The sequence below is a fragment of the Pleuronectes platessa genome, chromosome 21, assembly GCF_947347685.1.
Source record: "Pleuronectes platessa chromosome 21, fPlePla1.1, whole genome shotgun sequence".
In the NCBI taxonomy this organism is placed as follows: Eukaryota; Metazoa; Chordata; class Actinopteri; order Pleuronectiformes; family Pleuronectidae; genus Pleuronectes; species Pleuronectes platessa.
The window spans coordinates 18,881,987-18,907,422 of NC_070646.1; the positions used below are offsets into that span (position 1 = coordinate 18,881,987).

The 25,436-nt window shown below is 40.0% G+C and overlaps 1 protein-coding gene across 1 annotated transcript; it reads left to right on the forward strand.

The window, feature by feature from the left end:
* The first annotated feature begins 71 nt into the window (after positions 1–71).
* Positions 72–24,677, forward strand: LOC128426632 (caveolae-associated protein 1). The gene is made up of 2 exons (XM_053413630.1): positions 72–956; positions 19,864–24,677. The coding sequence occupies exons 1-2, from the start codon at positions 426–428 to the stop codon at positions 20,734–20,736; spliced, it is 1,404 nt and encodes a 467-aa protein (XP_053269605.1). The 5' UTR covers positions 72–425; the 3' UTR covers positions 20,737–24,677.
* Positions 24,678–25,436: the final 759 nt, after the last annotated feature.

Below are 25,436 nucleotides of genomic sequence, written 5' to 3' on the forward strand. Positions count from 1 at the left end.
GAGATGAGGGAGGGGTTTGTAGAGAGGTGGGGAGTCCAGTGGAAAAAAGGGGGGGGGGGGGGGGGGGGCGGGAGAGGAAAAACCCTGCCAGCTCTAGCTTGACTGGAGGGTTTTCTCTCCCTGGTGCTGCATTCGCACTCTAATGCTCATGTGGTAACATCCAGGACTGCTTGGCTTCCCCTGTACTTTGGCCTGATTCCAGTGATCTCAAGTAGAAAGGCGAGAGAGAGACAGAAAGAAGCAGAGACAAAGTGTATGTATGTAGGAGAGAGATAAGTGAGTTTAAAAGCAGGAGGGAGAAGCAGAGATCTGGAAAAGGGACGAAAAGAAGAAGCGATTGAGGGAGAAATCAGCTGTAAAAAGTGATCTAGAAGAACCAGTGGTGAAGAAATATTGATTAGCTGACTGACAATAAATCCACCAAGATGGCAACCATGGAAGCACTGGAATCCTCAAGTGCCCTGCTGGAGCCTCAAATGCTAACTGAGATCTCAGACGACGAGATCAATCTCGCACCCTCAGACTATGAAGATGATGCCCTTGTTGCAGTCAAGAAAGAACTGTCCACCATGGGCACGGAGGGGGATGCTGCTGAAGACAAGGATGAGGCTGCGAAGGTGGACACACAGGTGAACGGGGTCATGGTGCTGACTTTGCTTGACAAGATCATTGGGGCAGTGGACCAGATCCAGCAGACCCAGAGCGGGCTAGAGGCCAGACAACAAGAAATGGAACGTTCGGTGACCAGCATCCAGGGCGAGCTGACCAAACTGTCCAAAAGCCACAGTACCACGTCCAACAGTGTAAATAAGATGATGGAGAAGGTGCGCAAGGTGAGCGTCAATGTCAAGACGGTGCGGGCCACCCTGGAGAAGCAAGGAGGCCAGATCAAGAAGCTGGAGAACAACGAGGCTGAGCTGCTCAAGAGACGCAACTTTAAAGTCATGATCTACCAGGTAGGACTGTGTGTGTATGTGTGTGTGTGTGTATTATTTTGTGGTCGTAGTTTGTGTGTTTGAGGTCAAAGTTGTTTACGTAAAATAAATGACACCTTATTGGTTTAGGGATGGGTGTGGCCCATGGGTGAACCAAGCACATGTAAAGGTTCTGGAATGAAATCATTTTATTACCTCATCACATTTTCCAAAAAAGGCATGAGTGATGGTTTAATACAAGTAAAAGAGGGTGTTGCAAAAGATAATTCTCAATTAGCTGAAATACATTTGAAGGAGTGGTCTGAGGTTAACTTCTGAGCATGTGCTGAAGTGACATTTCTGTGCTAGAAGTGCTATTTCTCATCACTGAACCTGCAGTACTAAGAACACTCCTCTCAGACAGTATTATTTTCCAGGAAAGGAGATATTTAGAATTTAGAATTATTATTTATTCTTATCCAACCAATCATATCAGATATTTAATACATTTGTAGTCTATTCTCTGGCAAGTCTATCCTAATGTTAATCCTACGGTAAATAAACAGCAGTAAGTTATATATCAAGAGGGATTGTAATAATATTAACATATTGCCATAATCATTCATTATTAATTCATAATTATTTATCATAATTCAATAGAATAAAAAGAATGTTGAGACATATACCCGCCTATGGAGACAGTGAACAGCTTGTAGTTTTTTACCAACTCCTTTCACAAAAAATAAAATAAATGTTGAAAAACATCAAATACTCCATGATGTTAGCCTACAGCAGCATTATATATGTTCTTAGAACACACAGAAGCAGTGATCATGGGTGTATGCCAGTGTTTGTCCCCCTCTACCCGCTCCCAGATCTACTGTATGCTGGATCAATAAGCATTATCCACAACAGATGGCTTCCAGATATTTTCCTTTCATGGCAGGCCATGTATAGGACTAGAAGAACATGACCTAGCCAAGTCTGCTAGCTGCCCACCTCACACAGAACTAATTTGGAAAGTCATTTAACTTATTCCCCTTTTTATGCAAAGATGGAAAATACCACAAGTGAGTGCAAGGCCCTGTTAACTGCAGAGGAATGTTTCATTGGAGGTAACTGAGCACATTTTTATTCGTTTGTTTACTGAGGGGAGTTGAGGGGAGCCCTGTTTCTTTTTTTAGCCTTTGCAGTGGGATGTATAATAGCTCTCAGGTTTTTGCACTGTGGTGCAAGAACATTCAGAGTTTCCACCCTTGAATCAGACATCATGGTTTTCACTGCCCCCCCTCTCTCTGTTCTTCTCTGTCTCTACTCAGCGACTGGGCAAAAGTATAATAAGAGCTCCATCTTAGGCAACCCAGACTGTATGACTGTAAATGGTTGTGCATTTCTAACACACGAACACAGTATATATGGGTTGCTCATCTTGGCATACCTGCAAAAGAATTTACTCGTAATGATTCGCAGATGGGCAGGGTAGAGCTCTCGGCAAAAATAAGCATATCTCCATCAGTTCATCTGACAAATCCGATGACTGAACCATTCCTCAATCTGAAAGAATCATAAATCAACATTTCAATTAGAGAAAAATAAAGTCTTGAAGCTGAGGGCTGCAAATTTCAATACAATGTACCAGAATTACCACACTGAAAAACAAATGGGTAGGGATTTTGTTGGCATCAGCCAACTGCTTTGGCCCGTTGGCAAGAGAGACTCCCACTGAAATGCCTATCTCTATCTCTGGCCCCGTCACTAACTCAAAACACTGGCTTTGTTTACGGTTGCCAACAATGACATAACGTCAGATTCATCTTCATCAAAAAAAGCCAACCACAATGGGTTCTGGTTTCAATTTTCTGTGCTACTTTGTTGCCCTCCAAGGGCAGATCCTATCAATATCAACAGTAAACACCCCCAGTGAGTTGTAATACTGTAGAACATTTGCTTAATTAGGACAGTGTGTCAACACATGAATACTTGGCCTTTCCTGGGGACTTATTCCTCAATGCGCATGTCACATGTCTACCTCCAATAGTTTCAACACTGGGGAGTTGATAGAAGTATCTTCAGTAGATAGTTGTGTGTATATGCACTTAAAAAACATCATGGCAGGTCTAACTAAACAAAACAGGCTGCAGTTTTCAGATTGATTTAAATCTGTATACTGTTAATTAGCTCTTGGTAGGCCAAACCACAATATTAGCCATATATATTAGTGTATTGATTATGTGTGTACATTTCAGTTGAAAAATCGAATATATATATATATATATATATATATGTTTCAGTTCATTTAGAAATAGTGTCATCATAGTTTGTCCACTAGAGAGCACTGGCAAGTACATTTGTTACATACATACTTCTCTGTATGTTCCTTGGTCATATTTAAAGGATTGTTATAAGAAATAAATGTTACGTTAGAGTTTATGTTAAAAACAAATATCAAAAGGTCCTCATCAGAATTAAAAGTATTTGGTATCACTGTTTGTGCTTTATCAAAAAAACATTCCCATTGTGGCTTTATCAACTCATGGTATATTTGCATGGCTGATAATTTATTAAGGAAAATACCCCAGTGGATCAAACTGTGTAGTTCAAATCAATGTTATTCCAGTGTGCTACAGCAGTAGTTCTCATACGATGGCTGTTGTTTGGGGTTTTAATTAATCTGTTTATTTGGTTTTAAGAATAACACTCATAAAAAGCTAATAAATGTCCCCTCCCATAGCTTAGATCTCCTCATAAGCAGTATGATATTGAATCGGCATATCAACATTCCCTTATAGGGTTTTCAATGTAATAATCTTATCCACCCCGGGGTTGTGACCTGATATGAGACTGTTTATAGGTTTGTGATACATGTAACCTAGCAACCAGATCATGTCTTCTGATCATTTCCAGATTTTTTTTTAACAGACTGCTCCACACTTGTCAGTCTGTGTGAGGTGGGAGTTTAGATTTACTCAGCCATGAATTGTTCTGCCTGTGCCCCTAGGAAAAGCCCTACCCTGGTGCTCAGTGAAACATAGAAACCCAGTTACTGAGTGGTGTTTACCCTCACATAGGGGCTCCTCAGCACGAGGGCTTTGTAGTGGAGCAGGGTGTTTAATCTCTGCCTTAGTGGCCCAGCAGTCTGTGCTCCACTCCCTCTTGGGCCCCCTTCATAAATGTGCTCCTAACAAGACTTGCGCTGATGAGATTCACGACTTTGCTCATCTGGGTAACTTATGAAAGACAAAAGATGAACTCCTTAGATATGATGAACATGAAAACATATGTAAAACATATTAACGAAACCTTAACTAACACTTAGTGTCCTGATTCCACATATTTCTTCCCAGATTGCATATTTAATTCTGCCACAATTCATCACCGTCAGTCAAACACTAATATCAGCCAAACCAAACCCAGCTGTTGTTGACGCCAACGATGCAAACAATACCCCATTAAGCCACTGGTATGTTGGATCTGCCCAGGCTACTGCACGATGTGTACGTGGGAAGAATCAGCACTGTCAGCACATCAGTTGGAAAAGACAATCTCCTTGTTAGCATGAACAGCTGTGCTCTTCTGGTTGAGTATGTTCATGTGGGGGGGGGGGGGGGGGGGGGGGTGTATGAGAGAGAGGAGGGGCAGCATTTAGGGGCAGCATTTAGGTCAGTGTTTGTTGATTAAAGCAGCCCTAATTCCTACACTTTGTAATATTAACAATTGATCAAAGGAAAATAAACAGGGCTTAAAGGGGACCACAAAGAAATGTTACTGCTGAATGGCAACTGTTTGCTAATGATAGTGTGTCATTGTTGTGTTTCCTGCTTGGCCCTTTGCACCCACATGACCAGAATTCCCTTATTGCAGCTTAAATCAACCCAGCGAGCAAATCATTGAGAGGTAACAGAGGGAAAAGATCAATACAAACTGAGAGAAGAGGAGATGTCCATCCACTTTGTACAGGGAGTGGATGGGTGTGTTGTGGTGAGGAGCATATTTAGACAGCTGATTCATAGCACAGGCATCCCCAGCTCTCCATGTTAACCTCCTCTTTCCTCCGGCTCCTCATGTGGAACCAGTCACAGCCGTGTTTCTCCCTCTTCCTGACTCCTCCACCCAGGAGGAATTCATTCCGCACCCTGCCCCGCCCCACACACCGCCCTAACTCCCTTACCACTCCATAATTTTCCTCTCTCTCATCTCAATTCACTATTTCTTTGTCCCACGTTTTGAGTGCCTGCAGTTAATTATTTATAATCTAAATGTGATACCCTAAGAAATTAAGCAAAACAAAGCAAGGTAACATCATCATGTACATTTTTAGGGAGTGTTTCTGTGATTTGAAAATGAATGTGATTCGAGCAAGTAATGAGTTTTGAAGAATTTCAAAACTACTAATTTCTACAAGAATTAGTAGTGTTACATTTGTTGTGCAAATACTCAAAGGTAATTTAAAGCAAAGTCATATATAGTATATATAAACAAAGTACGGTGCATGTAGCCATGATAACATCTCTAGCCTTTTTACCATAGCACGAATCAGCTATGCCTCATTCTTATGACTCAGGCTTCAAGCCAAATGTATCAATGGAAATCTGACCATCAAAGGAATCACTATCTATGACAGAGAAAAAAAAATCTCAGAAATATCTCTCAGAACAGAACTTACAATTTTTATGCTGTAGACTACTTTTGCACCCCCACCGCCCCAAATACCTATTGCCTCCACATTTTCCCACATTTCAATCAACACCACAATTTCAAAACTTCACTCAATCATTTTCAAATGAGCTAATCTGGATGTTCGCCCCTCAAAAGATTAAAACCAGATTTGCAACACTTTTGAAAAGAACCTTATGATAACTCCTGTTATGTGGGCGCTACATAAATAAAATTGACTTGAATTGTCTTGTACAAATGCAACTCATTTCACCGACAGCCTGGGAGCAATCCGGCTCCCAATAATGTTTAGTGAGTAAATTCATCAAGCGTGAACCTTTTCTTCTCACACAGGTCGATCCAGGCCCATATATGGACATGTGAGCCAGAAATGTTCCCGGCTCGGTTTACAGGGCACATTGTGTCTAACATCGTTTCAGCCGGGAGCAGTGCTCTTTGGTGGAGTGTTTACTCTGTGGCACAGTATATACAGTACTGGTGATGTGCATGTCAGGCAATATGGTGAGGACATTGATGAGAGCTTGTTGACAGTATGGGGAGGAAGGAAAAGAGAGAAGGAGAGCCGACAAAGGAAACAGAGTGAGATAACTGAGGGCTAATGGAGACTGAGAAAGAGCCATCTAAAAATAGCAACTATCGCATACTTGTTTGATTGTGAGAAGGAAAGGCCCTTTTGGAGATCATGTTCCTGTTTGGATTTGAAGATCCGAGGCAGGGCGCAGGCACCAGCTGCTGGCCCTCAGGCCACAACATCTGCTTGTTTGATACATGCTTATATATCATCAACAATACATTGATAGATTGATACATATTGATATCCTTGCAGGGAACTTCAATTACCTTTTTGTTTCTGTCAGATGTTCCTGTGCTCTTATTCAACTGCAGTACTGTTTGAATTGTTACTAGGACCCATTTGTATTGTACAACTCATGTTTATTTTGCCCTGGGTTCACATGGTTACACATGCACCAGTTTGTTCCACTTAGTTGATACTATCTGATGTTAAAGACAAATTTTCACACAAAAATGTTTGTCGAAAGTGCCATAGTATGAACATGATCCATCACCTGCTCCCATGCCAATCATTACCAAATATTTTCAAGGAAGCGTGGGTAACTCTGTGTGGAGTAGTCTCTTCTAATCTGATGGCAGGCAGTTGCTTTCCAATACAAACCTTAATGTTCCGGTCTTTTGTTATCACACTTTTTGCTCGAGAAGGAATGTGAATTTTTGATTTTGATTTTAACACACCAAACGCTAATAGTACTACCAGTACACCTTCTTCTTTTCATCAACACATATACTTGGATTGTATAATCCTTGGAAAATCTGCTCCAGGCCATCCAGGTCTAGTCAATGTATCCTGGAAATATTCCAAAAACTGCCATATAGATAAAGCTTGAGTCAGTGGAGTGAAACCAATAATTTCAATGTCTTGTAAAGTATTGTAAATTACTATTATGTTGCTTCAACTACATTAACATTGGGGTATGAATAATTTATTTGTTGCTTAAACTGGTTAAAAACTCAAAACTAGCCTTGTCTCAAAAATAGCATCATAATTTTGGAGCTGCTGTGAAATGTATAACAAATCTACTCTAATGCCGATCACTTGACATCAATTCAGAAAAAATCTTTCAGATCAAATCTCTTTTTATTTATAAGGTGAAGCTTTTCCACATGAGTCAGATGTGGATGACTCAAAGTCAAAAGCTGTGGTTAGTGAAAAACATTAGTTTGTTTGCTCATATGATCCACACTGTCATATGATTCCAGCCTTGAATCCTCTCTTGGCTGCTTAAATTATTGGCCCTGAACAGAGGAAGGCTTGTAATAAGTTACCCTATCATCTCGGTCTATGATGACTTGAATATTAAGATCACTTTTTCAAGTTTCTTTTTCTGCGGAATGAATGGAAAGATGTCATGATGAAACTTGCTTAGACAGACTACAAAGGACAGAGGACTGGTATCATGCCATATTGGCATACTGCAGCCCTGATTTCTGAGAAAAATACACAGATAAGATCTCTACTAAAGCTGAAAACGAGGATCTTGAGATAAGAGAACCACGTCATTATGAAATTCTCATTATAAAATTCTTGTTTTTAGCTTTTTGCACAGAGACAGAAACACTGCAGTTTATAGACAATACTCTCAACGCAGTAAACTTTTTATAGGCATTTCATTTGTAGTAATTTAATCTTTTTAGATGTAAGTTACATATTATACAATGCTTGCTTTGTACTGTTAGCAAGAGCTTATAGATAATTACACTATTAAATGTAATAAATAATAATCTCTCCATATATTTACGTGTCCAACTACATAGTTGGCTCAGGTTAGAAAATAGGAAACCACAAACAGACAAATAGTAGGCTGCATGCAAGGGTAGCTGACTATTCGATGGCCTGCATGATCATGGTCTTCCTTGCTAGTTAAGAGACCATTCATCGTAAGTGCATACTAAAATGAAAAGTGGTAATGGTAGTACAGAACTGCGTCCAATCAGGGGCCTACCGTTAGTGTGGAGATTTGAGGGTTAAAGCAGAGGACTCTACACAAACAGTAGAGGAAGAAGCAAATTCTTTTGCAGATCCATAAACACCAAACTCCTCCATTGTTATTGGAAAGAGTAACAGGCGGTGGCCATGGGAACCACCACTGTCTTCCCCGACTGTCCAGGTCCCTCTTAGTCGAGCAGGGGGAGTTGTTCACGCAGTTAGAGGGGCCAGAGAGGAGGGGGACAAGGCTGCCAAGCTTCAGCTGCTCATCCCATCACAACAATAACTAGACCCCATTGTTCAAGGGTGATGAAAATATTCCTCTTGTATATTTGCATAAAGTTGTCTTTGGATATGGCAATGGAATAGTACACTCATCATGTGACGTGGGTGGGTGCTATCACTCCAAACTGGGCTTCTGAGTGTTCATAATACAAAGGATAGTGTGTGTCTATGGCACAAAATGTGTGTGTTTGTGTGTGTGTATTTGTGTGTGTGTATTTGTGGTCCTACATGAAAGTACATGATCAGAATGCCCACGAACCAAAGTTTGTCGTAAAAACAGACACCAATGATAGTCAACAATGGAAAGCTGTGTCTTGCAGTGAGAGCTGAAAGGAAAGCGAATGAAAACAGCACAAAGTGCCTGACACACATGTGTCTGCAGCCTTGGAAACACAACAAGAAATCTTAATTTCGACGTCATTCATGTGTGCTTCCTCACAAAAACCCCATGTTTAGGTGGATGGTTTATGCAAACGGGTGTGGTCTGAAGGTCCACATCCGCGAATACACGAAGAAGCTGCAGGAAACTGTAGCACTGTAGAAAATATTCTCATTACAAATTGGCCACAAAATACCATAACAAGCAGAAATATCTGACCAGGAGAGGAGAGGATGTGATGATAATTGGTGAAAAATGAAATTCAGCTTTCTCACTTTCCCATCTTAATGGAAACCATGACTTCTTTATGAGCCAAACAGTAAGTAGTTAAATACTTCTTGAATAAATTAATTACTGATTGTTGATAACAACCCATCATGTGCTATTAACAAGTATACAGCAATATTCAATAGAGTGGGGGATCGAAATGAGTTGCAGATAAAGAAGGTATTTCAATCAATATCCCCCAAAACGATTGACACTGTGAGGCACTAAAACCTGCAGGTGTGAGTGCAGGTTGCAGCAGACAGGAGTCATATCCACAGGCTAAGAAACACTGAGTCAGGTAACAGGCGAGCCCTGAAGCCACCAAGCTGTCTCCTCTACATTCTCTGCAGTTCAACATCCATCTGTCAGTCACCACCTGCACAGCTTACAGCTACATTTGGTCCCACATTATCAAAGTGAGTTGTTAACACTAGCGTTGTATACACTTCCATTTATATGGATGTGATTCAGTTGGGTAAACATGTAACAAAAATCAAAAGCTTTTGTTGGACTGAAAGAGTAAGTGTGACTGGAGGTAGTACATACGTTTAAAATAATCAAGTGTAAACTTGTTTCATATTGAAATTGCTAGAAGAAAGGATTCAGTCATTCAGCACTAGTATTCAAAGACCAATGCTAACAAGGCTATGTGCTCTTTTCTGTGTTGGGAGAACCATGGCTGCAGCATCCTGAAACTGCTGCATAGAATTCATGAAAGGGGGACAGGACGGAGACATGGCTTGTTCTCGCCAAGTTCCGCACCTAAATTTATTAGTAAAGCAGTCTTTTGTTTGCCTTATTCATTCTCCTTTGTTATCCTTCAGTATCCAACACGATTGTGCTTTCTTTGTTTCTCGAGACCGATTTCCCATGGTCCTTAAACAGAGTCCAAGAATACAAAAGGCACAGTGAAGTACTAAATGAAATTATAAACCCAAACAAACACATTTATCATAAATGCACTGACACACTGATACTATCCAGTATCATTGGGACTTACATTACATTAGAGTAGAGCAATAAATATTACACATTTATTTATATAGACCTCTCCTAACACAAGTGAAAATATAGTATACCTCCTAAACATGAGAGATGATTTGTGGAGCCAGGCAGTATAATGCATGCAGGTGATACTGGACAAGCCGGTAAACAGCAGACATTACTTTAAGCAACTTAGTCAAAAAACTCTGACAGAACATTAATTATTTAGAACCATATTTTGTCCCTTCACAAGTTCATACATTTAATTTGGGGCTCTGCAATGGGTTTACATGCAGTAATGTTCCAAATGCAGCTGCAGGGAATCTTTTCCCCCTTTTGTCTACGTGTTAGCTCATGGCCCCGCCTCCCAAATAGGCAACTGCTCTGATTTTCAGCAGACCAACTCCTGTGTGATTGGACACAGAGCATGTGTCGGAAATATTACGCCCTTTACACAGAGGCTTCCTGATCAGATGAAAAAACAGGAGCCACGGTATAATTGCATCAAGTCTGCCTTACCAATGTCACCATAACTCCCTGGCCGCCATGTTACATGTAAGTGGCATGAAAAAAAGCCAGGGCTTTGGCAACCTAGCGGAATTTTTACATGCACCTAAAAACTACTAAAGAAAAGGAAAGATACAATAAAACCAGATGATTGGGCATCAAATGAGGCTCCAGATTATTTCCTCTATTTCTAGTGAATATATTGCTAAAGAGCCAAAAACAAGCACAACTTTAAAGTCAAATTAAATGCACTTCAACAGACTGCTAATCAGCTTCTTGATTTGATACAGTATTTAAATTAAAACTGCTGAAATTGCCCGTCCACCCGGTCTTCTCTGTAGGAAAAGATTATCTAGCACAGGAGTATTTGTTCTGTTGCCATGGAGCTGTAAACACTGATCTCTCTCATTCCTCAGTGATCCAAGAATCTAAGTTCATTCTCACACTATTGACTGAGGACAACACGTAAGGCAAAAGGAAACAAAGAAAGGGGTGGGAAGAAGGTGAAAGGCAGATAACAACTAAGAAAGAAGGAAAGAAAGAAAGAAAAAAAGAAAGATAGACAGAAGGAAAGAAATTTAAAGAAAGAAAGACGAGGTTGCTGCAATGCTTTAAGGCAAGGACAGGCTTGGTGACTCATCCGTCTCTCTCCCTCCTCAGGGACCAACAGCATGCCATCACTTTATATAGAAATGTCTCTCTCTCTCTTTCTCTCTCTCTGTCTCTCTGGTCCCATGTCACTGATTAATGGGGGTGAGTGGAAAACAGAAGGAGAGGAAAGGGTTCTCTCCCCAGAGTTTTTTAATGTGTGACTGTGGGACTATTACGATCTTTCTCATGGCACTTATAGAACTGCTCTCTCTTTCTCTCTCTTTCTCTCTCTAACACACACACACACACACACACACACACATATATATATATATATATATATATAAATATATATATAAACACACATTGAGAGAGAGAGAGAGAGAGAGAGAGAGAGAGAGAGAGAGAGAGAGAGAGAGAATGTATGCCTGCACATCTTTCACCCTGAGTCTGATTAAGATTGGACTGACATTAGTTTGCTGTTACTTAGTTAGAAACCCTATCGAAACATATCTTGGGTATTATGAGGTTATTATAGAATCCAGACTATGTAACTTTGGAAATGGGTAACACAACATTGCATTAACTAACAATTACATTCCTAACCATGCAGTAGATACTAGGACTTTCTACATCTGCCATGTTTCTCTGTATTTGTGTTCTTGACTTGTGAAAACTTGTGATCCAAATCCTTTGAATTTACAATCATTACCATAACCATTGAATATTTAAAAAATGCATGAAATTATCCCAGAAATGTTTGTGGATAATACCCCATTTACAGGTTTGACCTTTTTCTTCAGCAATAAATTCATTGTTTCAAATACAGTACATATATGAGAAACTGAGGTGGAGCAATGAGTGCCCAGCACACATATCCACATACACAGCAGTCAGAGCCCAAGGTCATCCAGGGATAATTAGAGACTATGCTGACTTTATGACTCATGTCCACTTATTCTTGTGCCCAAAAATGTGAGGGACATGGAAACTGTAGCTTTTAACAAGCCAACCTTAAATGATAGCATATTGAACATGTTTTTGATGCTGGAAACACAAATGTAAATGTACTGTAAAGGTATCACAGCTCGTCCTTCACAAGAGGGAATACCCCTGGTAAAAAATACTGAGCTGAGACCTGGCTTCACTAGTGTTGAGTGTATCCAGTTGTATTTAAATGACTTAACAGTGTGCTATGTAATTACTTCTTAAAAGGGAAATACTTATTTTGTGTGGAAAAGAAAAGCTCTTTTGTCAAAGAAAAAAAACAGAGAATTAGAGCCTCAGGAAGATATTTGATGACCCATTTTTCTTCTGTTCCTTGTGGAGCCTAAGAAGCACGAGCTACAACATGCAAGAATTACAGTGAGTTATACTCATTCTTGAGCTTGAAAACAAATGTTGTGAAAACAGCCTCATGACAAATTCAATACAAAGCTCTGAGTCATTTCACTTATTATGAACTTCATTTTGAAGCAATAACTTGTCCATGACAGCTGATCAAAAGCTACAGATCAGCAACTTATGGACGTTGTTGTGAATCTGTTTTCTCAAGTTAGTTTGAAAGGTTTTTTTTCAAAGCTGAAGAAAAATAAAAACTTGTCCTCATTTGACTCTCAGTTCATTTTGAAATCAGCTGTTGTATCATGAGCATTTGCCTTTTTCATGGATTTACTGGAACATCCTGTCACTGCGTGTGTGTGTGTGTGTGTGTGTTTATGTGTATAATGGAATGCACACTTCTAAGCTCATAGCAAGCTTACTCCTTATACAGTTACATCACACGCACACACATACTCATGCATATATCTTTTCCACAGCAGTAGGGGAGTTCTGAGTGGTTTGAGTTTAAACAGGAAAACAGAAACAGAGAGGGGTGTGTTACAGCGGGATTCCTCTCCCTCTCTACTTTGGGCTAATGAGTGGTTGCAGTGTGGGCTCAGAGTGGAAAGCGTCCATGGTGTGTTTCATATCCCACACACACACAAACACATACACACACACACACTTACACACACGCACCTCCAGTCGGAGTGGGTCTGTCCCCTGATTCAAATGTTTTCTCATGGAAAATCTTTTCCCCTTCCTCTGAAGCATTAGAGTAAGGTTCACCACTGTTACCATGGAGATACAAGTACAACTAAATGTTATGACCGAAAAACTGTGGCGGCAAAACTTTGAATGGTTACGATAGTATGATTTTTATTAGTTAGTTTTATAAAAATAATCTTCAGAGACCAGTGATGTGCTCTCAGGACATGTAATCCTGTCATTTACTGCCCTCTTCTGGCTGCAGCAGGCTGTTATCTCTCGAAGCTAACTTGATGACTATCCAATGATATAAGTCTAGGGGGTTGGAGCAGAATGTGAAGGGGCAAATTACCCTTTAAATTATCATCTAAATTTAATATATGTTGTTTTATTAATCACCATTGTCAACATGTGTGTCAACGAGCAGTTTTTAATAACGAACTTTAATAAAAACGTTACTCCGCCTAGTGTTCTGGCGGTGAATTGCTTTGCAACAAGCGCAACCCTCAGAGAAGCATAAATTAAAACGAGTCCTTCGACACAGCTGCGTGAAAAGCCGCAGACGCAGTTGCAGAAGCATGAGCCGGCCTTTTAACCCACTTGCCTGAGGTAACTGCTCTGGCATTGTTGCCGATGCCATAGTTCCCCTGGGCTGGTTGATAGCCAGGTGTGGTTCACCACTGCCTACACCGCGGAGATTCTAATATGCCCGACAAACAACATCCTCAACGTCTTTCAGTAAACACACAGGCACAGCCCAGAGAGCAAACTGAGTCATACACCTGTCTGTCTGTATGTATGTGTAACAAATATCTTGCAAATCATTTATCTTTATGGCTTTACACTTTGTACGTGAACTGTTAATTACCCATGGATTTATAGTGCAGAGTTTGGTGCAATTTGGACACATTCAATATTAATACAAATTTAATGAACATAGCTAGGTATTTTCGAAATCAGGACTGTACTAGATACTAATTAAGACCAAAAATGGAGTTGGTTAGTTCACCAGTTTAGTCCAGACGAAAATGTCACATTTGCTTGTCAGAATATGTTTGTTTGGTTACATGTAGTACTCAACTGATAGAACAGTGAAAATAGAACAAGTGAACTTGTTGTATTTTTTTAAACTGTTGGATGTATTCTAATAGTATTTGAAAATCAGGCCTAATATCCATATTACAATTTGGTTTTCATTACAGGGAGCAGTAGACCACCACAGATACTAGGTCACCACAAAGCTGTGGGCGTTGCTCCTCTTTCAAAAATGTTTAAGCCATCATGTATTTGAAATAGACATTTTAAATTAGATAAAATCACACATTAAATGAGATGTAGAGAAATTTAAATGTAAAGTCTTGGGCCTAAATGCTTGTGCTGAGTGGATGGTGGGACAGATTCATCATGCACATTCATGTCATGTGAGAGAAACACTGCATTGTGCTGACAACACAAAACATCATCCAGCTGATCTCAACAACTGAAGCACACACAATGGACGGCTTTTGTAAGGACTATATGCATGCATCATATTGTTAGCTACTTCTGTTCAATTGCCTTGGTGCCAAAGCCATGCTCCTCCAGAGGCTAAGGCTGTCGCCTCAACTAGACACTCTATATGCATTATACCTGTTGCACAGCTTTTTCATCTGTAAAAATGTTTATGCACCCGTCTAGTAATTGCACTTTGTGACGTCCCCTCTGTTGCCCAAAAAAAAACGGTATTATTTATTGTGTTGCAGCTGCAACCACCTTCAATGGAGCTGTGCTGTGATGAAATTGGCTACAAAACAGACCATAGTTTGAATAGACTGTCTCTTTTTTTCTTTTTTCCTTCAAAGTAGGATTGTTCAAAGTATATAGTGTTTGCATTTCTTTGGTTTTGTCAACACTGTCAAGGGAGCAGTACTCTTCTCTGTGCTTTATGTGCTCGGGGCTTACATTCATTATGTGAAACCATGGTTGTGACCAGATAGTAGCGTAGACAGAGTGTGAAGAGGTCATATTATGGTTGTTAAAGGAAAACTTTGGAGGATTTAGTGGCATCAAGTGGTGAAGTTGCGCATTGCATATTAATACCTGAATACTGTAGATTATTCTCCCCTTCCAAGTGGGTAGAATAATCTACAGTGGCCTTCAGGTAACATATAAAGAGAGGTCCTCTCAGAGTTTGATTAGTCCGTTTTGGGCTACTGCAGAAACGTGGGGCCTCAACATGTCGGAATCTGTGCAAAAGGACCTGCCCTGTTGTAGATGTGAAAGGTTTATTCTAAGTGGAAAAAAACAAACAACGGCTCTTAGTGTCAGGTGATAATGTAATAAAACAATCATTGGGAAAAGTGAGTTCAAAGAAAGAACAAGTATGGCAGTTTTAACATACCCAATTTTGCATAGAAATTAGTCAAGTAACCAGAGAGGTAAACTTTAAATACGGCAAGGACCAAACCAATTCAGTGAAATAACAGGAATGGAGACTAGAAACCTGGATAATGTCCAAATCATATGTACAAGGAGATCAATATCAATGTTACTCATATTCCGTGTAAACGACATACTGTCAGGTAAGGTGAAGTTCCAGAGGATAATGTATGCTATTTACTAACAGCAATGGAACAGTGTAATGTATTGTGAGCTCAAAGGTGAGTATGAGAGCGTGAGTGTTCATGTACGCACACAAAGTGAGTTGTTAGGAGAGAGCCTGAGTAAAAGCACTGTAAATGCCTCTCAGATGAATGAGTTTTCCACCAGCCATGAGTCACTGCAGCAACATGTCCACCACTGACGGATGGAAAATGGGAAAGGACCTCCACAACGAAGTAGGAAAATGTAGATGTGAACAATGCAGTGATGTAGCTTATGACTATGTGGGTATGTCTAGGTAGTGGAAGAATGGAATGCAGCAGTGGTTACAGAAATTGAGGGCACACACACAGGCACGCACACACTCACACACCCACACACACACACTTATAATCACAGCAGGAAGGCATGAGAGATAAAGAGCAAATTGCGAAGCCCCATATTGTGATGAAATAAATCATGATATGACTACCCCCATTGCTTCAGGACATGCTGACACACACTCTCTCTCTCCCTCTCTCTCTCTCTCTCTCTCTCTCTCTCTCTCTCTCTCTCTCTCTCTCTCTCTCTCTCTCTCTCTCTCTCATGCACACACACAAACAAACACAGACACATTGTGGTCTATTGTGTTTGGCAACAGACTTGCCTCCTGACAGTCATTGTGTTATTTAGGAGCAAACCAGACATGGAAATGATTTCCTTGTGCATCTTTTGCAAGACTTCGGGGCAAATTGCTCACTCGCTGGCTTGCTCCGAAAACCAAACACACAGACATGCACAAAAACACATTCGGGCTCATAGAACCATTACGTACCACATTCGTCAATTTTCCATGCCTGTGAGTGCACCTTCCTGTCTTTGGCCCAGCAGCCTCATCGAGAACAATGTCCCATTAAATTAGGAGGGTCAGGAAGTCAACACACCAAGGTGAATGCCTGAACTTCCCCATACACTCTTTCCATGTACTTTGGACACACACACACATGCATACAACACAGAGTTCCCTCCTGCACTGCAACTTCTTTTGAATCCATTTCATGCAAACATCACATTTGGGGTTTCCCTAGTCATACTGTTTACACATCATTTCAAAAGCTTATGGTATTCGACCGTATTACCCTTTTTCTGAAGTGCACAGTGCATTATTTAGTATATTTAATGAAAGTACGAATTACTCTTCAGTATGGCCATGGCCCATTCATATTTATTAGGTTTTATTCACTGTAAACATCTGTCCCAGAGCAATTCCACTCCCAATGAGTTAGGATGGGAGGTTAAAAGGGGTCCAAATCCAGACGTGACGTGAGCCCTTCACTCACTACTACGTCTTGCATATAAGATAAATCAATACATAGCAATAAATATTCAACTATTAATTTAACAGCATTCCATATTTCACATTCTTGTGCAGTTCCACAAGATAGATCAGCATAGAAACATTAAACTGTGCTGTCCACCTTTAATGAGAGCTCTTGTGATGAACTGTGGGGCCTTGTCAAACATTTGGACTATATGTTGCTTAAGTGATTTGCCATACCCACTGCATTGTCTTTGTAATCAAAACAAGATGTAATGAATTTGAGCGAGAAAAGTTTTTTCCAACCACCCCCCTGTCAACACAGCTGCTCAGGCTGAGATCCCTCATCCAAGGTCAAGTTTACCCAAGATACTGCAGTACAATACCTTCATAAAAACTGCCATGACACTGAATAGCAACAGAACACAATAGGCACCGGGCCCACCCACCGCTTACTCCCGTACCTCCACCTTCTACCCTACACTTTGACGTTATCATCTTCCTGCTGAGCAGATGGTTTTCCAAGAGTCAGAAGCGTCATCCCACTTGTGCTGTTACTCAGTTCATAAGACTTTTTCCACACCTAACAGCTGCCCCCCTTCCACTCTGTGGTCCTTTGTTCTAGCTCTGCTGTGTTCCTGTTTTGATCATAAAGGCATGTAGAGGGAGAGGAAAACAGAACACGTACAAGTGTTGGCTCATATGCAGACATTCAGGAGCCCAATTTGGGGAGGTTTTCCCGTGATGGAAAGAGGAAGCCCCCCCCCTCCCTGATGTATTAAGAGGACACAATAAAAAGGTGGAAAGAAAGACTTCCTTATCTGGAGTGTTAATGAGAGAAAAGTGACACAAAGGTGAGTGGGATCTAGAAAGGCCATGGGAATGGAGGAATAGATGATGGAAGAAGTGCAAGAACATGCAGTGATGCTGTACCGGAATGTTTTGTCAGGTTTAGGTTGGGTCAAGTGGCGTCAGATCATATACTTATGTCTGTACAGGTGATGTGAAAACATCTCTGAGGACATATACATGGGGTCCAAAAGTCTGAGACAGTAAATGGTAAATGGATTTGTATTTATATAGCGCTTTTCTAGTCTGATGATGACCACTCAAAGCGCTTTACAGTACAGTTTTACATTCACCCTTTCACACACACATTCATACAGTGCATCTATCCCAGCACTTTGTTATTCTATGGGGGGCGATTCAGGGTTCAGCATCTTGCCCAAGGACACTTCGGCATGCAGATGGGTCAGACTGGGGATCGAACCGCCGACCTTCAGGTTGGAGAACGACCACTCTACCCCTCAGCCACAGCCGCAGGGCGTCTTTGTCCTGAGGGGGTCACTGAAAACAAAATGGTTCCTAATATGAACTGCTTGTAGAGCTTTGCTGTGATCTCTACATTCTGTCCTGTAGGTTTTTTCTAAAGGTAAATTCAAAGCTCACGGAGTATCCTAAATGAAAGGCATCGTTCATCATTTCCATCACAAGTGTCCTTGGGCAAGATGCTGAACCCCGAATGGCCCCCCATAGAATAACTAAGTGCTGCGAATAGATGCACTATATGAATGTGTGCGTGAATGGGTGAATGTAGAACTGTACTGTAAAGCGCTTTGAGTGGTCATCAAGATTAGGAAAGCGCTATACAAATAAAAAACCCATTTACCATTTACCATTCATGGACTTGTTTAGGAGTCCGAAACTAAGACCATTTTAAATTATCTGTGGTGAACTAATGCTGTCAACTAAAAGTGTTTTTTCCTTACTCTTGTTGAGAGTTAGGGCAGAGGATGCCCTATGAGACAAATTGCGATTTGTGAATATGGGCTATACAAATCAAATGTGGTTGATTGATTGATTGATGGATGAAGAAACATGCAACACTAAGATTAGATATGATAGATGTAGATAGATTTTAGACAGCTTGTAAATAAAATAACACCAACAACAGCAGTGACAAATAGTATATCACAGGAATTTATTTTGACAAACCTTTGCAGGATCGTTTTTACTAAGGTCATCTGGCACTGGTTTCAGTGGGGGGCCAAGGGGTGGTGTGGCAGGAGTGTGCCAGTGGTAGTTAGTGCTAGACTTGAGTCTAACTTTAGTTTGATTTTTTATAATGTAAACTGTATGCTAGCTTGCAACAACACAGTGGTGTGACAACTAACTTGGCTAAATTTCAGCCTTCACATTAGCCCTAGTCAGTCTAGCTTAATCTAGCTTAAGAGGGGCCGTTTGCACACATGAACTATACATGTTGCGAGATATGTGAGACACATGCATCTTTCCATGTCTGGCGATGACAGACTACACTGGGGGCACTGTGTCCACTGTGGGTCGTCCTCTAACCAGAGGGTCAGTGTTTCGATCCTTCCTTCCCCATTCCCCATTCTGCAGGCAGAAGTGTCAAGTGATACTGAGCCCCTTACGACTGTGCTGTTCTCATAGAGAAAGTTCTGCCAATAGATGCACTGTACAAATGGGTGAGGTCCTTTGAGTTGTCAGCACTATAAGCGCTATATTAATATATATATCTATATATATATATATCTACATATATATATAGATATATATATAAATGTATAATACATACAGCACAGAACAAAAAAAGTCTATCTGCTTTTCTCTTTGATTTTCCCATGAGTTATGACCCTTACCTATATATGTTAACTTTTTCTGTCTTACAAAATAATTGTTTCTGCCTTTTCATTAGCTCTCCTATACCTTACTGTCATGTATAAAATTAGAATTTTCACCAGGCAATATTCTTCTTGATTCCTTAACTTTGAGAAACTTCTACCATTTACCTTAAACAATAACAGTCATTGTGTTCTGTTCTTCATAGGATGAAGTCAAGGTTCCCTCAAAACTCAGCATCTCTAAATCCATGAAGGTTTCTGGGTCTGTGGCAGGAAGTAGAGGAGGCAGCTTGATGGAGCTTAAGGAAGCTGTGGAAGAGCCTGGAGAAGAGGAAAGAGAGGGAGAGGACACAGACAAACCCCATGTAGACCTCTCCTCAGACGAGGAGGGGTTGGAGATTGAGGAGATACTTGAGGAAACTCGTGCTGAACGGATTAAGCGCAGCAGCTTGCAACGCGTACAAACCCTGAAGACCGTCTTCTCAAAGGAGAAGATGGATAAGACAAAGGCAAAGACCAAAGAAAACCTGGAGAAGACCAAACAAAAAACCAAGACCAACCTGGAGAAGACAAAGCAGAGGACAAGAGAGAACCTGGAGAAGACCAAACAAAAAACCAAGGACAACCTGGAGAATGCAAAGCAGAAGACCAAGGAGAACCTGGAGAGAACACGTCACAACATTGAGAAGAAGATGGGAAAGCTTGGAAACCGCATGACTGTCAACCCTGAGCGCAAGCAGAAGATGCAGACATCCCAAGACAAGGTGAAGAAAGCCTTCACACCAGACCATGTTGTTTACGCCCGCTCCAAGACTGCTGTGTACAAGGTGCCGCCCTTCACCTTCCATGTCAAGAAAATACGTGAGGGTGCTGTTGAAGTGGTACAAGGCACTGAGATGGTGGAAGTGTCTCAGGATGCCGAACCCTTCAGTGATGTGGATGAGGCAGTTGAAGAGGGCGGAGAGGAGGTTGAGATGGAGATGATTAACGGAGGAGGGGATGAAGACGAGGCTGAGGAGGATGAAGAAGAGGACAGCCACGATGCCCTGCATGAGGACGAAGATAGAGACAGCGATTAGATAAAGATTGAGGAATTTCCCAATATCCCGACAAAATTAAGTGCAACAACCCAAAGTCTTCTGTAAAAACTGAATACATTCGGAGGATCAAGAAGATTTCTAGAAAATAATAACAGTTGACTGTATATTGGATCTTATTTTCACTATTTTGGCCATTATTCCTTTCAGTTATAAGAACTTTGTACCCACCACAGTAATTGTTGAGATCTGGAAGCATGGTGATATTGCTAGTTGACGACAGATTCGTCAACCAGATAGGTATTAAATAAATTAATACATTGTCTAGATTATCCAAACCACTTTATTTGGAGGCAAACTGCTTCCAAAATGTCAGTAATAATTGATTGCAAAGGTGTGCACTTTTACCTTGGAAAAATTCATTTTACAATCTGGAGCAACCAATTTTTACTATATACATTTATTGGGAAATGAATTTGAGTGAAATTAACTTTGATGCTAATTGCTTCATTACACTAAAACCCAAATGTGTGCACTGAAATTTGTTTTGCTTAGCTATAGCCCAAGTATTAAATTTAAATGTCAAACATTGTTGACAATCCTAAATACATTATGCTAGAGCAGTCTAGTATGTAGTCTAATGCACTTGGTTTCATAGACTTTGAAGTTTGTGTAGACCTATCAGCCTACCAAGTTCTGCACTGGCTATTGAACAAAGACAGGAGGATCATTGTTTCACACTGACAACACATCCAAGATGATTTCTGCTTTTTAGGGATTCAGGTGTGAATAGGTCAAATTTTGAGATTAAACTTCCTGAGGACAGGGGACTCATCAGGACTGTGTTTGAAGGACTTAGAGAAACATGGAGGGAGATATTATTAGTTCAGCCTGCATTTACCAAATGTTACATTATGAAGAAATTGCTTAATACCTGTCTGTTTATCTTTACTGTTTTCAGTGGTCATGTTTTTGATCCACATGGTCAATGCTTTTGACTGCAGAAGGCGGGACTCGATTTGATCCACTGCCGAGGGAGAAGGCACTCACTCTTTGATATACAGACCAACAATGTGATAAACATGACATTTCTTTTTCTTTTTCATTAATCCAGTCCTGATCATGCCATGCTCATCCAAGAGAATAACCCAATTAGGGTCCCAAAGCAGTGCGACAATGAGACGGTGTTGTCCAGGATAAAAATACATGTGCTTAAGTCTGTTCAACTCAAACAGAGAAAACCATCCAAAAACAACAGTGTAGCCATAATAGCATAATATACTGAGATTGATTGATTATTGCAATCAAACTGTATTTTTAAGTAATTCCTGACCAATAGTGTAAATGCACAACTATGGTAAATGTTGTACAGCAGGTCAAAGTTGAACTGGGAGGCTGGAAAGGCTTGCCCCTGTTTTCTTATCTGATTAAGTTTGGCTAATGATGGAAGGTTTGTTTGTTTTACTTGCTGTCTGATTGGTCTCCTCGTGTCACTAGACTCATCAAACGGTTCAGCAAGGTTACCCATGGTTGGTTAACTAAGTACACAGCTTCAGTCTCACTCATTAACTTTCATTCCAGCAACAATAGGCACCCGTAGTCATTGAGGCTGAATGTGTAAATAGGCAACTCTTTGCTAAAACATTCACCATAGCAACCTAACAGGGTGATACTATGTCAGTGTTGTATTCACAGCTTGTTGTTCCTTTAAATGGACATAGAATATCGAAGAGGAAAGCTAGTACCAGATAATATTCTGGTGTAGAAAAACTGTACACATTGCACAGAGAGGGTTAGCAATGAGGAGTCAGGTGCCTTGCCCCCCATCAGTATAATCTGCTTGTGGGTCTCAGCATTTAATTTGGTCCAGACAATACATTATCTTGTCTATTACTTATCAACAATAGGAATGTTGGCCAATATTACAAGTAAGACACAAGATGGGGCTAAAAAATGAAATAAAATTGATAACAGCTACTTAAAAACCATAGTTTTAAGAATTAAAGGAAAAACAATCCCATATTTGTAAAAGCATTTCAAGGTTTGTTAAGAGTCCATTTGTGTTTGGATGGTGTAGGGGATCACTAAAAGTGAAAGAAGAAGAGGAAGAAGAAGAAGCAAGAAAAAGGTAATAGCTAAACTGTCCTAAATCATCAGTAGGGTTTGCCTTTGTGAGAAGGTGTATTATTTTCAGTATTTCATTTATTGTTTTATTTTAAATACACTACACTTACCACTAAAACTAGTGGAATAAGTATATGACTCAACATCTGCCCATTGAATTTCATTTGAGTTCTCATGAATTGCTAAAATGCAATTCACAATTATTATATTGATAAACACATTGACTACATGTTCAGGCTTATTCATAAATTCCTTGGGTTTAAAAAAAGCACATATCACACATGCAACATATTTGTACACCCCCTTTGTTGTTAAGTTGTTTGAATACTGTTATCTTACTCTGTTTAATGTAAGCATTCTTTAGAAGTCAATTGATTCTGTTGCAATTTTGACGTTTTCATTAGCTCACAGTTTTTAATGTATGATTTTGTAGGTAATCACTCTTCACATTCTGCTGATGTTATGTCTTTTTCATTACTGCATAATGCAACCCAATTACTGTCTTTTATATATATATGTTTTATACCAACTTTCATGCAGTACTCTTTTATAAGATTTTACTGCCGGTGTTCCCAAGAAAAAAACCTGCACCCAAATGAAGGTTTATGAAACACAAGATTAAGACAGTCCATTTCATTTCACTCAACAATCATTTTCACCATTATTATTTTCCCATGAGTGTTTTGCTCTTATAAAAACCTGCCATGTATATCTTAATATGTGTTTCATAAATTAAATGGGATAAGGACCAATTCTTACATTAAAAACTGACAAACCTCTGGTCAAAGAAGCTTGTGTGTTAATAGGACCTTTCTATATACGACCAAGTTTCTTTTCATGTGCATGATATTGCTGTGGTCTGAGACTGACCCCTAGTGTTCAGTCGTCTTGCTGTAAGTTTCTCTGTTCCAGGTTAAAGGAACATTTCAGCTCCAACTTTTTCTTTTTCAAATAACCATTTCATTGAAATATTTCCCAAGAGCAAGACTCTATTGTCCACATTTGCCTTTTTGTAATAAGATGTAAAAGTGTGTTTCATTCTGCACAACGATTGGTGGAATTATATGAATGCTTTGCAGGAATGAATTTTAAGAGTTGATGTTTTTTGTTGTTGAATGATCTGCTGTGACTGCATTACTTTTGGCAAAGTCAAGATAATATTCCATCCACTTTAATTTTTACAAACTAATGCTGTTCAGAATAGTGGGGCCTATCTTGACATAATTTGGTGTGAAGGGGTTTAGAAACTAAACAGGTCAGCAGCGTATCCAAGGGCTATCACAGAGACCGACACAAGAAACATTAATGAATCAAAGAAAGAGTTTTTATATAACTTTTGATCATGTCACCATAGTATTTGTACTGTCCAGTGTGTATATGTGTGTCTTTGTCCAGTGTGTTATGTCTATCTTAGACATAAATTACAATTTTATTTGTGTTCATTTTTTGTATATAATGTGAATCACTGCCAATGCAGATCACAATGCATACTGATTTTATTTACCGGAGAGCCTCTTGTCTTCTGTTGCATAACTTCTTCAGCATTTAGAACCGCTTGATAATGACACTGGCACTCATGCTTTCAAGGATAAAGCATTCCAGCCTTTTTGATCCACGGTTGTGGTACAGACATTCGGTGGTTTAAGGCTCAGTCCTTGAAAGTAAATCAACAATGCCATGTCTGTCAAGGCAGTGACAACATGCAGCCATGCTGAGGCCTTTGTCAATGGAGCACCAAATGTTGTTCACATGTAACTGTTTCTTTGCTTTTGTTTTGTCATTAACAGATGCTAGTATAATGTTTATTGTTTATTTCTTAACCACTAATGATTTAATTAATAAAAACGACTTGGTTCACAGTGACTGTGTTTTTATTTCATGTTAGCAGACAAAACTGAAGAAATAGCATGAGGTTAGAAAATGCATTCCCAGTCATTGTGCACTTTAGTATTGTTGTCTAACCCACGATAAATTATGACCGTAGCTACCAGTTGCAAAACCAAAAACATTGTTAGAATGTTGCCGGGGTAGAACCTAGAAGGTAAAAAAACAACATATGGATTGTTGTTTTTGTTCTAACATCATTTTCTTAATCATTATTACAGTAAAATATTTGGATCAAGCACTGATCCTTCCACAAGCACCACATCTTATATTTATCTCAATATGACCAGTGGGTGTCCAGTCTTCTGTATGGAGTCAGATTGAATATGTGTTGCTGGGTGTAGCAGCTGAGCAGTTTCCTGTTCGCAGAGATACCTGCAGAATGAGGAAAGAAAGAGATGACCAAAAACTTGACATGTTATATGTTGTGCAGCTGCATTAGGCTCAGGAGGCAGAGCAGGCATCCACTACGGCTCCTCCATTCCGCTTGCCTAAGAGTCCCTTTGCTAGACACTGAAAAACAGACTGTGATAGAGAAAGTGTTGCATATACACTGTATGAATGGGTGTGTGAATGGCCGAATGGCAAAAAAAACTGAACTGTAAAATGCTTTGAGTGGTCATCAAGACACACATCTGTAAAATAAAACAACATTCAAACATATCCGTAATAAAACAACATCCACACACATCTGTAATAGAACAACATCCACACATATCCGTAATAAAACAACA